Source organism: Nerophis lumbriciformis, linkage group LG25 (assembly GCF_033978685.3).
Source record: "Nerophis lumbriciformis linkage group LG25, RoL_Nlum_v2.1, whole genome shotgun sequence".
Taxonomy (NCBI): domain Eukaryota; kingdom Metazoa; phylum Chordata; class Actinopteri; order Syngnathiformes; family Syngnathidae; genus Nerophis; species Nerophis lumbriciformis.
In genome coordinates, this window is record NC_084572.2 from 38,748,469 (window position 1) to 38,765,231 (window position 16,763).

The following is a 16,763-nucleotide window of genomic DNA, read 5'->3' on the forward strand; positions in this document are numbered from 1 at the left end:
ACAAAAACGACAGGAAACATTTAAAACAATAAAAGTTTATGTCAACGGACAGATCTGAAGTTGATCTGTAGATATTCCAAAAAAATAAAAACTGTCATTGATAAAAAATATTTAAAACTTGTAATCTGATCTAGACCTGAAGTTGATCTTGAGATTTAAGTATTGAAAGTTAAAATAATAAATATGGATATATGACCTTTTTATAAAAATACAAAAAATTAAAATTATTAGTGGGACCCTTTTGGATCTCTGAGACCTTTAGTGTGATTTTATTTTTAAATTGTCATTGTTCAAAAATAAAAACTTGTAATCGACCGACAGACCTGAAGTTGATCTTGAGATTTAAGCACTGAAAGTTAAAATAATATATATGGATATATGACCTATTTTTTTTTAACAATTTTATTAGTGGGACCCTTTTGGATCTCTGAGACCTTTAGTGTGATTTATTTTAATAAACTGTCATTGATCAAAAATATTTAAAACTTGTAATCTAATCTAGACCTGAAGTTGATCTTGAGATTTAAGTATTGAAAGTTAAAATAATAAATATGGATATATGACCTTTTTATAAAAATACAAAAAATTAAAATTATTAGTGGGACCCTTTTGGATCTCTGAGACCTTTAGTGGGATTTTTTATTTTTTTTAACTGTCATTGTTCAAAAATAAAAACTTATAACCTGAAGTTGATCACGAGATTTAAAAATATTTAAAAATATATTTTAAAAATAAAAATCAATTTTTGATTTTTTCGAATCGATTAAGAATCGTCATGACAATTAAGAATCGTTAATTAATTGTCAGCCCTTAAAAAGCAATGTTATGAATTATTGACCTACTTCAGGTTTCAATTGCTTCGCTTCAAATATTCCATTTTGAACATATTTTGGGGTAAAATTATGCTTTTTTTTTTTTTTTTTGCCTTAAAAAAAAATTTTTTTTCTTTGACAAAAACGACATGAAACATTTAAAACAATAAAAGTTTATGTCAACGGACAGATCTGAAGTTGATCTGTAGATATTCCAAAAAAAATAATATATGACTTGTTTTTAACACTCTAATGACTGACACCCTTCCGGGAACCTTTAAGATTCACCAACACTGAGGGGACACGACACGTATTGTATTGGTCTGGAAAATGACAAATAAGAAAATGGCCCCTGCATGCTTTGATTCTCCAGTGAGTGGCCCTCGGTGGGAAAAAGATGAATACTTGCCTTCATCCTCATCTGGACAAGGAGGAGCAAGAGACAGTGAAGAAGAAGAAGAACACAACACCCTTAAGTTGAGGTACCAACAGCGCCTCTGCTGGTCGGAGCCAGGTAGCGCATTCCATTTTGCACACGTCCACCCCGACTTACCTGTGCAGACAAACTCCTTCTTCTGCACCTCCGCCACGTTGTGGCCCCTCAGGTGCGGCGGGGACATGCACTGCGTGTAGAGGCCCAGGCGGGGGCGCTGTCTCAGCCACTCGGACAGCCAGGCCACGTGACAATCACACTGCAGGTTGTTGGAGTGCAGGCGGCTGCACGGGAAACAGCAGTCACTCACTTGTGTGTGTGTGTGTGTGTGTGTGTGTGTGTGTGTGTGTGTGTGTGTGTGTGTGTCTTACAAGGTCCTGAGCTTGGGCATGTGGTTGAAGCTGGCCACTGACAGGCGACTGACGTTGTTGTTGTTCAGTGTGCTGCAAGGAGAGGAAAGTGAGTCGCTTCAATCAAAAAAACGTCTTCTTCCTCCTGCTAACTTCCAAACGTTACACCTTCTGAGCTCACCTGGACCCTCGAAACAACTTTAAAAAAATCTATTTTCAGATTAATCGCGATTCTTATTCGTATTGATTCTTAATAGATTAAAAAAACACACAAAAAAAAACGATTTTTAAATGTTTTTTTTCCCCCAAGTTGAGTTTCAACTGTGGCTACACTACACACAGTACACTTAAACACACACACAGTACACTTAAACACGCACACAGTACAATTAAACACACACACAGTACACTTAAACACACACACAGTACACTTAAATACACACACAGTACACTTGAACACACACAATACACTTAAACACACACACAGTACAGTTAAATACACACAGTACACTTAAACACACACAGTACAGTTAAATACACACAGTACACTTAAACACACACAGTACACTTAAACATACACAGTACAGTTAAATACACACAGTACAGTTAAAAACACACAGTACAGTTAAATACACAAAGTACAGTTAAATACACACAGTACAGTTAAACACACACAGTACACTTAAACATGCACAGTACACTTAAACATACACAGTACACCTTAAACATACACAGTACAGTTAAACACACACAGTACACTTAAACACACAGTACACTTAAACACACACAGTACAGTTAAACACACACAGTACACTTAAACACACACACAGTACACTTAAACACACACAGTACACTTAAACATACACAATACACTTAAACACACACAATACACTTAAAAACACACAGTACACTTAAACATACACAGTACAGTTAAACAAACACAGTACAGTTAAATACACACAGTACACTTAAACACACACAGTACACTTAAACATACACAGTACAGTTAAATACACACAGTACACTTAAAAACACACAGTACACTTAAACATACACAGTACAGTTAAATACACACAGTACAGTTAAAAACACACAGTACAGTTAAATACACACAGTACACTTAAACACACACAGTACACTTAAACACACACAGTACACTTAAACATACACAGTACACTTAAATACACACAGTACAGTTAAACACACACAGTACACTTAAACATGCACAGTACACTTAAACATACACAGTACACCTTAAACATACACAGTACAGTTAAACACACACAGTACAGTTAAATACACACAGTACACTTAAACACACAGTACACTTAAACACACACAGTACAGTTAAACACACACAGTACACTTAAACACACACACAGTACACTTAAACACACACAGTGCACTTAAACATACACAGTACACTTAAACACACACAGTACACTTAAACACATAATGTACACTTAAACACACAGTACAATTAAATACACACAGTACACTTAAACACACACAGTACACTTAAAAACACACAGTACACTTAAAAACACACAGTACAGTTAAACAAACACAGTACAGTTAAATACACACAGTACACTTAAACACACACAGTATACTTAAACACACACATGCACTTAAATACACACAGTACACTTAAATACACACAGTACACTTAAACACACACAGTACACTTAAACACACACCTGCACTTAAATACACACAGTACACTTAAATACACACAGTACACTTAAACATACACAATACACTTAAACACACACAGTACAGTTACATACACACAGTACACTTAAACACACACAGTACACTTAACACACACATGCACTTAAATACACACAGTACACTTAAATACACACAGTACACTTAAACATACACAATACACTTAAACACACACAGTACACTTAAACACACACAGTACAGTTAAATACACACAGTACACTTAAACACACACAACACACTTAAACATACACAGTACAGTTAAACACACACAGTACACTTAAACACACACACAGTACACTTAAACACACACACTACAGTTAAATACACACAGTTCACTTAAACACACACAGTACACTTAAACACACACAGTACACTTAAACACACACAGTACAGTTAAATACACACAGTACAGTTAAATACACAAAGTACAGTTAAATACACACAGTACAGTTAAACACACACAGTACACTTAAACATGCACAGTACACTTAAACATACACAGTACACCTTAAACATACACAGTACAGTTAAACACACACAGTACAGTTAAATACACACAGTACACTTAAACACACAGTACACTTAAACACACACAGTACAGTTAAACACACACAGTACACTTAAACACACACACAGTACACTTAAACACACACAGTACACTTAAACATACACAATACACTTAAACACACACAATACACTTAAACACACACAGTACGCTTAAACACATAATGTACACTTAAACACACAGTACAATTAAATACACACAGTACACTTAAACACACACAGTACACTTAAAAACACACAGTACACTTAAACATACACAGTACAGTTAAACAAACACAGTACAGTTAAATACACACAGTACACTTAAACACACACAGTACACTTAAACACACACAAAGTACACTTAAACAAACACAGTACACTTAAATACACACAGTACAGTTTAATACACACAGTACACTTAAACACACACAGTACACTTAAACATACACAGTACAGTTAAACACACACACAGTACACTTAAACACACACAGTACAGTTAAATACACACAGTACACTTAAACACACACAGTACACTTAAACACACACAGTACACTTAAACATACACAGTACAGTTAAATACACACAGTACAGTTAAATACACAAAGTACAGTTAAATACACACAGTACAGTTAAACACACACAGTACACTTAAACATGCACAGTACACTTAAACATACACAGTACACCTTAAACATACACAGTACAGTTAAACACACACAGTACAGTTAAATACACACAGTACACTTAAACACACAGTACACTTAAACACACACAGTACAGTTAAACACACACAGTACACTTAAACACACACACAGTACACTTAAACACACACAGTACACTTAAACATACACAATACACTTAAACACACACAATACACTTAAACACACACAGTACGCTTAAACACATAATGTACACTTAAACACACAGTACAATTAAATACACACAGTACACTTAAACACACACAGTACACTTAAAAACACACAGTACACTTAAACATACACAGTACAGTTAAACAAACACAGTACAGTTAAATACACACAGTACACTTAAACACACACAGTACACTTAAACACACACAAAGTACACTTAAACAAACACAGTACACTTAAATACACACAGTACAGTTTAATACACACAGTACACTTAAACACACACAGTACACTTAAACATACACAGTACAGTTAAACACACACACAGTACACTTAAACACACACAGTACAGTTAAATACACACAGTACACTTAAACACACACAGTACACTTAAACACACACAGTACACTTAAACATACACAGTACAGTTAAATACACACAGTACAGTTAAATACACAAAGTACAGTTAAATACACACAGTACAGTTAAACACACACAGTACACTTAAACATGCACAGTACACTTAAACATACACAGTACACCTTAAACATACACAGTACAGTTAAACACACACAGTACACTTAAATACACACAGTACACTTAAACACACAGTACACTTAAACACACACAGTACAGTTAAACACACACAGTACACTTAAACACACACACAGTACACTTAAACACACACAGTACACTTAAACATACACAATACACTTAAACACACACAGTACACTTAAACACATAATGTACACTTAAACACACAGTACAATTAAATACACACAGTACACTTAAACACACACAGTACACTTAAAAACACACAGTACACTTAAACATACACAGTACAGTTAAACAAACACAGTACAGTTAAATACACACAGTACACTTAAACACACACAGTACACTTAAACACACACATGCACTTAAATACACACAGTACACTTAAATACACACAGTACACTTAAACACACACAGTACACTTAAACACACACATGCACTTAAATACACACAGTACACTTAAATACACACAGTACACTTAAACACACACAGTACACTTAAACACACACAGTACAGGTAACACACACATGCACTTAAATACACACAGTACACTTAAATACACACAGTACACTTAAACATACACAATACACTTAAACACACACAGTACACTTAAACACACACAGTACACTTAAACACACACAGTACACTTAAATACACACAGTACACTTAAACATACACAATACACTTAAACACGCACAGTACAGTTAAATACACACAGTACACTTAAACACACACAGTACACTTAACACACACATGCACTTAAATACACACAGTACACTTAAATACACACAGTACACTTAAACATACACAGTACACTTAAACACACACAGTACAGTTAAATACACACAGTACGCTTAAACACACACAACACACTTAAACATACACAGTACAGTTAAACACACAAAGTACACTTAAACACACACAGTACAGTTAAATACACACAGTACACTTAAACACACACAACACACTTAAACATACACAGTACAGTTAAACACACACAGTACACTTAAACACACACACAGTACACTTAAACACACACACTACAGTTAAATACACACAGTACACTTAAACACACACAGTACACTTAAACACACACAGTACACTTAAACACACACAGTACAGTTACACACACACAGTACACTTAAACACACACAACACACTTAAACACACACAGTACACTTAAACACACACAGTACACTTAAACACACACAGTACACTTAAACACACACACAGTACACCTAAACATACACAGTACACTAATACACACACAGTACACTTAAATACACACAGTACACTTAAATACAGTGCAGTTAAGTACAGTACACAAGTGTACTTAACAAAGTGATACTCACAGTACTTAACAAAGTGATACACACAGTACTTAACAAAGTGATACTCACAGTACTTAACAAGGTGATACTCACAGTACTTAACAAAGTGATACTCACAGTACTTAACAAAGTAACACTCACAGTACTTAACAAGGTGATACTCACAGTACTTAACAAAGTGATACTCACAGTACTTAACAAAGTGATACTCACAGTACTTAACAAAGTGATACTCACAGTACTTAACAAAGTAATACTCACAGTACTTAAAGTAATACTCACAGTACTTAACAAAGTGATACTCACAGTACTTAACAAGGTGATACTCACAGTACTTAACAAAGTGATACTCACAGTACTTAACAAAGTAATACTCACAGTACTTAACAAAGTAATACACACAGTACTTAACAAAGTAACACTCACAGTACTTAACAAAGTAATACTCACAGTACTTAACAAAGTGATACTCACAGTACTTAACAAAGTAACACTCACAGTACTTAACAAAGTAATACTCACAGTACTTAAAGTAATACTCACAGTACTTCCAGGTCGCGTAACGCTCGGAATGCTCCATCTTCAATACAACTGATGTGGTTGTAGTCCAGCTGGCTGCACACACACACACACACACACACACACACACACACACACACACACACACACACACACACACACACACACACACACACACACACACACACACACACACACACACACACACACACACACACACACACGTTCTTGTAATAATGGCGTGACATTTCATTTCAACAAACACATTTATATTCACCAGGAAATTATTATAAAGAACATTTTAGGAGGCAAAAAATGACCGGCAATTATCTGCAATCATCCTAACTTTGACTCAGGCAAAACAGCAGCCACCACACACACACACACACACACACACACACACACACACACACACACACACACACACACACACACACACACACACACACACACGGTTATTAATGAGCAGTCAATAGAGCAGGCAGGAGGCACATGACATTTAAGGCAATTAAATATTGATGCACACACACATTGAGCTGTGCACATTTGTAAACATGGAGGGCAACACACACACACACACACACACACACACACACACACACACACACACGCACACACACACACACACACACACACATTCTTGTATTTTTCACCTTCTTGAGACCTGAGAAAAAAGCCTCCCTCTTTAGGACCAGCCTTTCTAGTTATACAAAGATTTGTATTTACAACATTAATAATATATACATACTATGCACATATAAAAAAGGTAAGCTTTTAGTAATTTTTTTTTGTTAAATTTTTTGTTCGTAGTTGGTTTTAAATCTTCATTATTTACTTCAAGTTATTACAATATGTCTCTCTCTATATATATATATATATATATATATATATATATATATATATATATATATATATATATATATATATATATATATTAAAATTAATTTTGGCCAAAGGGGGTGCAGTTCTATTTCTTGTATTTGTTACCTTCTTGAGACACCCCCACCCCCCAAAAAAAAAGAAAAAAAAAAGACTATATATATATATATATATATATATATATATATATATATATATATATATATATATATATATATATATATACTATGCAGATATAAAAAAGTAAGCTTTTAATTGTAGTTTTTTTTTTTACATAAAAAAGTAATAATTTTACAAGAAAATATTGCAATATTACAGAAACAGAAAGAATATGAGAAATTGTTCCCAATTTTATAAGAAACAAGTCGACACATTGTGAGAAAAAGACCGCTTTTAGTTCATTTTTTTCTTTGTTGAATTTTTTGTTTGTAATTGGTTTTTAATCTTAATTATTTACTTCAAGTTATTACAGTATATCTTGAAATACATATATATATATATATATATATATATTTTTTTTTTTTTAAATTAATTTTGGCCAAAGGGGTTGCAGTTCTATTTCTTGTATTTGTTACCTTCTTGAGACCCCCCCACCCCAAAAAAAAAAAAAAAAAAAAGACTATATATATATATATATATATATATATATATATATATATATGTGTATATATACTATGCAGATATAAAAAAGTAAGCTTTTAATTGTAGTTTTTTTTTTACATAAAAAAGTAATAATTTTACAAGAAAATATTGCAATATTACAGAAACAGAAAGAATATGAGAAATTGTTCCCAATTTTATAAGAAACAAGTCGACACATTGTGAGAAAAAGACCGCTTTTAGTTCATTTTTTTCTTTGTTAGATTTTTTGTTTGTAATTGGTTTTTAATCTTAATTATTTACTTCAAGTTATTACAGTATGTCTCTCTCTCTCTCTCTCTCTCTCTCTCTCTCTCTCTATATATATATATATATATATATATATATATATATATATATATATATATATATATACATATACATATATATATATATATATATATATATATATATATATATATACATATACATATATATATATATATATATATATATATTTTTTTTTAATAAATTTTGGCCAAAGGGGTGCAGTTCTATTTCTTGTATTTGTTACCTTCTTGAGACCCCCCACCCCAAAAAAAAAAAAAAAAAAAAAAAAAAAAAGACTGTATATATATATATACATATATACTTTTTTTTAAGTAATAGTTTTACATAAAAAAAGTTATAATTTTACAAGAAAATATTGCAATATTACAGAAACAGAAAGAATATGAATTTTTTTTCTCCAATTTTATAAGAAAAAAGTTGACACATTGTGAGAAAAAGACTAACAGATTTACTTCAAGTTATTACAGTATGCCTCTATATGCATATTTATATATATATATTTTTAATTAATCTTGGCCAAACGGGGCACAGTTCTATTTCTTACACACACATTCTTGTATTTGTTACCTTCTTGAGACCTCAAAAAAAAAAAAAAAAAAAAAAAAAAAAAAAAATATATATATATATATATATATATATATATATATATATATATATATATATATATATATATATATATATATATATATATGTACTACGCGGATATAAAAAAAGTAAGCTTTTAATTGTATTTTTTTTAAAGTAATAATTTTACATAAAAAAGTTATAATTTTACAAGAAAATATTGCAATATTACAGAAACAGAAAGAATATGAATTTTTTTCTCCGATTTTATAAGAAAAAAAGTTGACACATTGTGAGAAAAAGACGAACAGATTTACTTCAAGTTATTACAGTATGACTCTATATACATATTTATATATATATTTTTTAAATTAATCTTGGCCAAACGGGGCACAGTTCTATTTCTTACACACACATTCTTGTATTTGTTACCTTCTTGAGACCTCAAAAAAATAAAAAAATAAAAAAATAAAATATATATGTACTATGCGGATATAAAAAAAAGTAAGCTTTTAATTGTATTTTTTTTAAGTAATAATTTTACATAAAAAAGTTATAATTTTACAAGAAAATATTGCAATATTACAGAAACAGAAAGAATATGAATTTTTTTCTCCAATTTTATAAGAAAAAAGTTGACACATTGTGAGAAAAAGACAAACAGATTTACTTCAAGTTATTACAGTATGACTCTATATACATATATATATATATATATATATATATATATATATATATATATATATATATATATGTATATATATATATATATATATATATATATATATATATATATATATATATATATATATACATATATATATATATATATATATATATATATATATATATATACATATGTATATGTATGTGTGGGAAAAAATCACAAGACTATTTCATCTTACCCCCCCTCATGAAACAGGCCTGTAGAGATGAAATAGTCTTGTGATTTTTCCCCACACATACATATATTGCGCTCTACTACGGTATCGAGCACTATTTTTTGGATAACCTTATTAAGACATATATATATATATATATATATATATATATATATATATATATATATATATATATATATATATATATATATATATATATATATATATATATATATATATATATTTAATTAATTTTGGCCAAACGGGGCACAGTTCTATTTCTTACACACACATTCTTGTATTTGTTATCTTCTTGAGACCTCCAAAAAAAAAATAAAAAAAAAAAATAAATAAATAAATAAATAAATAAATAAATAAATATATATATATACATACATACTGTGCTGATATAAAAAAAGTAAGCTTTGATATGTTTTTTTTTAATTAATAATTTTACATAACAAAATAATAATATTACAAGACAATATTGCAATATTACAGAAACAGAAAGAATATGAGAAATTGCTCCCAATTTTATGAGAAAAAAGTGAACACGTGAGAAAAAACTATTTTTTTGTTGAAATTTTTGTTTGTAATTGTTTCTTCATTATTTACTTCAAGTAACTACAGTATGTGGCTATACACATATTTATTTTTTATTTTTTATTAATTATGGTCAAACGGGACGCAGTTCTATTTCTTACACATACATTCTTGTATTTGTTACCTTCTTGAGAATTAAAAAAATAAAATAAAAATAAAAATATATATATATATATATATATATACTATGCTGATATAAAAAAGTAAGCTTTTAACTGTAGTTTTTTTTAAAGTAATAATTTTACATAAAAAAGTAATAATTTTACAAGAAAATATTGCAATATTACAGAAACAGAAAGAATATGAGAAATTGCTCCCAATTTTATGAGAAAAAAGTGAACACGTGAGAAAAAACTATTTTTTTGTTGAAATTTTTGTTTGTAATTGTTTCTTCATTATTTACTTCAAGTAACTACAGTATGTGGCTATACACATATTTATTTTTTATTTTTTTATTAATTATGGTCAAACGGGACGCAGTTCTATTTCTTACACATACATTCTTGTATTTGTTACCTTCTTGAGAATTAAAAAAATAAAATAAAAATAAATATATATATATATATATATATATATATATACTATGCTGATATAAAAAAGTAAGCTTTTAATTGTAGTTTTTTTTAAAGTAATAATTTTACATAAAAAAGTAATAATTTTACAAGAAAATATTGCAATATTGCAGAAACAGAAAGAATATGAGAAATTGCTCCCAATTTTATGAGAAAAAAAGTGAACACATTGTGAGAAAAAACAATTTTTTGTTGAAATGTTTGTTTGTAATTGTTTCTTCATTATTTACTTCAAGTTATTACAGAATGTATCTATATACATATTTATTTTTTATTATTTTTATTAATTATGGTCAAACGGGACGCAGTTCTATTTCTTACACATACATTCTTGTATTTGTTACCTTCTTGAGAATTAAAAAAAAAAAAAAAAAAAAAAAAATATATATATATATACTATGCTGATATAAAAAAGTAAGCTTTTAATTGTAGTTTTTTTTAAAGTAATAATGTTACATAAAAAAGTAATAATTTTACAAGAAAATATTGCAATATTGCAGAAACAGAAAGAATATGAGAAATTGCTCCCAATTTTATGAGAAAAAAAGTGAACACATTGTGAGAAAAAACAATTTTTTGTTGACATTTTTGTTTGTAATTGTTTCTTCATTATTTACTTCAAGTTATTACAGTATGTCTCTATATACATATTTATTTTTTATTTTTTATTAATTATGGTCAAACGGGACGCAGTTCTATTTCTTACACATATATTCTTGTATTTGTTACCTTCTTGAGAATTAAAATTTAAAAATAAATAAATAAATAAAAATAAATAAATAAATATATATATATATATATATATATATGTATATATATATATATATATATATATATATATATATATATATATATATATATATATATACACTATGCTGATATAAAAAAGTAAGCTTTTAATTGTAGTTTTTTTAAAGTAATAATTTTACATAAAAAAGTAATAATTTTACAAGAAAATATTGCAATATTACAGAAACAGAAAGAATATGAGAAATTGCTCCCAATTTTATGAGAAAAAAAGTGAACACATTGTGAGAAAAAACAATTTTTTGTTGACATTTTTGTTTGTAATTGTTTCTTCATTATTTACTTCAAGTAACTACAGTATGTGGCTATATACATATTTATTTTTTTATTTTTTATTAATTATGGTCAAACGGGACGCAGTTCTATTTCTTACACATACATTCTTGTATTTGTTACCTTCTTGAGAATTCAAAAAAATAAATAAAATAATAATAATAATAATATATATATATACTGTATATACATAGTATGCTGATATAAAAAAGTAAGCTTTTAATTGTAGTGTTTTTTTAACAAAAAAGTAATAATTTTACAAGAAAATCTTGCAATATTACAGAAACAGAAAGAATATGAGAAATTGTTCCCAATTTTATAAGAAAAAAAGTCGACACATTGTGAGAAAAAGACCGCTTTTAGTTCATTTTTTTTTGTTACATTTTTTGTTTGTAATTGGTTTTTAATCTTCATTATTTACTTCAAGTTATTACAGTATGCCTCTATATGCATATTTATATATCCATGCATCCATCCATTTTCTACCGCTCATTCCCTTTGGGGTCGCGGGGGGCGCTGGAGCCTATCTCAGCTACAATCCGGCGGAAGGCGGGGTACACCCTGGACAAGTCGCCACCTCATCGCAGGGCCAACACAGATAGACAGACAACATTCACACTCACATCCACACACTAGGGCCAATTTAGTGTTGCCAATCAACTTATCCCCAGGTGCATGTATATTTTTTAAATTAATTTTGGCCAAACGGGGCACAGTTCTATTTCTTACACACACATTCTTGTATTTGTTACCTTATATATATATATATATATATATATATATATATATATATATATATATATATATATATATATATATATATATATATATATATATATATATATATATATATATATATATATATATATTCTATGCTGATATAAAAAAGTAAGCTTTTAAATGTTTTTTTGTTTTTTTTAAAGTAATAATTTTACATAAAAAAGTAATAATTTTACAAGAAAATATTGCAATATTACAGAAATAGAAAGAATATGAGAAATTGCTCCCAATTTTATAAGAAAAAAGTCGACACATTGTGAGAAAAAGACAGCTTTTAGTTAATCTTTTTTTGTTAAATTTTTTGTTTGTAATTGGTTTTTAATCTTCATTATTTACTTCAAGTTATTACAGTATGTCTCTATATACGTATTTACTTATTTTTTATTATTAATTTTTCTTACACACACACACTTGTTATTTCATATGTTGACCAGAGGGGGAGCACTTTTAAAACCAACACACAGTCAATTTGAAAAATCCTTCCTTTTTATATTCAGTCTAAGGCTGAACTCCCGAGGAGGGGGTACAGACTGAGAACAGTGAAAAAAAACTCAATAGCCATAGCACACACACACAAACAAGTTACAAAGAATACACAAGACTTGCAACAGAGTGAAAAATCCCTCCTTTTTGGGACCACCCTCATGTTGATAGATGTCACCACAAATGAGACATTGTCTATTAGATGCAATGTTATTGATTTATGTCATCACTTGTTCACACCTCCTCATATGGAAGATACTTTTCCTTCTTCATGTCTCAAGAAGGCTAGAAACACACACACACACACACATTCTTGTATTTGTTACCTTCTTGAGACCTGAGAAAAAAGCCTACCTCTTTAGGACCAGCCTTTCTAGATATATAAAGAAGTGTATTTACAACATTAATAATATATACATACTATGCACATATAAAAAAGGTAAGCTTTTAGTAATTTTTTTTGTTAAATTTTTTGTTCGTAGTTGGTTTTAAATCTTCATTATTTACTTCAAGTTATTACAATATGTCTGTATATACATATATATATATATATATATATATATATATATATATATATATATATATATATATATATATATATATATATTTTAAAATTAATTTTGGCCAAAGGGGGTGCAGTTCTATTTCTTGTATTTGTTACCTTCTTGAGACACCCCCACCCCAAAAAAAAAAAAAAAGACTATATATATATATATATATATATATATATATATATATATATATATATATATATATATATATACTATGCAGATATAAAAAAGTAAGCTTTTAATTGTAGTTTTTTTTTACATAGAAAAGTAATAATTTTACAAGAAAATATTGCAATATTACAGAAACAGAAAGAATATGAGAAATTGCTCCCAATTCTATAAGAAAAAAGTCGACACATTGTGAGAAAAGGACCGCTTTTAGTTCATTTTTTTTCTTTGTTAAATTTTTTGTTAGTAATTGGTTTTTAATCTTCATTATTTACTTCAAGTTATTACAGTATGTCTCTATACACTTATTTACTTATTTTTTTTATTATTAACTTTGTCCAGAGGGGGCGCATTTCAATTCCTTACACACACTTGTTATTTCATATGTTGACCAGAGGGGGAGCACTTTTAAAAGTGACACACAGTCAATTTGAAAAATCCCTCCTTTTTGGGGGGTTAAAAAAATATTCAGTCTAAGGAGGGGGTCCAGACTGAGAACAGTGGGAAAAAAAACTCAATAGCCATAGCACACACACACAAACAAGTTACAAAGAATACACAAGACTTGCAACAGAGTGAAAAATCCCTCCTTTTTGGGACCACCCTCATGTTGATAGATGTCACCAGCAGGGGTGAAAATGGCTAGAAACACACACACACACACACACACACACACACACACACACACACACACACACACACACACACACACACACACACACACACACACAACTTACAGGTTCTTGATTTCCACAGCTCCCCTGAAGGCTTTCCTCGGCACCCCTTGAATCTGGTTCTCGCTGAGATCACTGCAGGGAGAGATGAAGAAGAAGGGGAGAAAAGATGGAGGTTCATTAGAGCAGAGCACCTTTGGCGAAAAGCGGCACAAAAGTCACAAAATCCCTTCAAGTCTACATTCTGTTCGTCATGAAGTTACACACCACCTTTAGGGGGCACTAGTGAGCTCCCCTTCCACCAGAGTACTCACACTCCACTCATGTCACATTTGGAGTTTGATGCCTGCAACATGGTTAAAAAAAAAAGCTGGCACAAGTGGCAAAAAAGAGTGAGAAAGTTGAGGAATGCTCATCAAAGACTTATTTGGAACACCCCACAGGTGAACAGGCTAATTGGGAACAGGTGGGTGCCATGATTGGGTATAAAAGCATGAAATGCTCAGTCGTTCACAAACAAGGACGGGGGCGAGGGTCACCACTTTGTCAACAAATGCCTGAGCAAATTGTTTAAGAACAACATTTCTCAACAAGGAATTTAGGGATTTCACCATCTACGCTCCGTAATATCATCAAAAGGTTCAGAGAATCTGTAGAAATCACTGCACGTAAGCCATGATATTACACACCTTGGATCCCTCAGGCAGTACTTCATCAAAAAAGCCACATCGGTGTGTAAAGGATATCACCACATGGGCTTTAGGAACACTTCAGAAACCCACTGTCAGTAACCACAGTCGGTCGCTACATCTGTAAGCGCCAGTTAAAACTCTACTATGCAAAGCCAAAGCCATTTATCAACAACGCCCGGAAACGCCGTCGACTTCGCCGGGCCCCGAGCTCATCTAAGATGGACTGATGCAAAAGTGGAAAAGTGTTCTGTGGTCTAGACGAGTCCACATTTCAAATTGTTTTTGGAAACTGTGGACCAAAATGGAAATGAACCATCCGGATTGTTCTAGGGTGAAAGTGTAAAAAGGCAGCATGTGTGATGGTATGGGGGGTGTATTAGTGCCCAAGACATGGGTAACTTACACATCTGTGAAGGCACCATTAATGCTGAAAAGGTACATACAGCTTTTGGAGCAACATATGTTGCCATCCAAGCGACGTTACCATGGACGCCCCTGCTTATTTCAGCAAGACAATGCCAAGCCACGTGTTACAACAGCGTGGCTTCGTAGTAAAAGAGTGCGAGTACTAGTATATACTAGTATACTAGTATATACTAGTATATAATTTTTTTTGGCAATATTAAAATAACAATCGGAATTTTACTTGGCAAAAGAGATCATTTTACTCAAAAAAATTTCACTTTTTTTTTACAAGAACAAAAAAATTGGCAATATTGTGATAAAAGTCAGAATTGTATGTGACAAATGTCCCCATTTT

General features: G+C 30.4%; 1 protein-coding gene across 3 annotated transcripts in view; it reads right to left on the reverse strand.

Annotated features, from left to right (window-relative positions):
• slit2 (slit homolog 2 (Drosophila)) overlaps positions 1–16,763 on the reverse strand; it is a 595,329-nt gene that overhangs the window by 249,700 nt on the left and 328,866 nt on the right. For all 3 annotated transcript variants that reach the window (XM_061984403.2, XM_061984402.2, XM_061984404.2), the window contains exons 5-8: positions 15,375–15,446; positions 7,171–7,242; positions 1,617–1,688; positions 1,366–1,529 (exon numbers count right to left, since the gene is read on the reverse strand). In XM_061984403.2, coding sequence (XP_061840387.2) covers positions 1,366–1,529; positions 1,617–1,688; positions 7,171–7,242; positions 15,375–15,446 — 380 coding nt within the window. The remainder of the gene's footprint in view (positions 1–1,365; positions 1,530–1,616; positions 1,689–7,170; positions 7,243–15,374; positions 15,447–16,763) is intronic.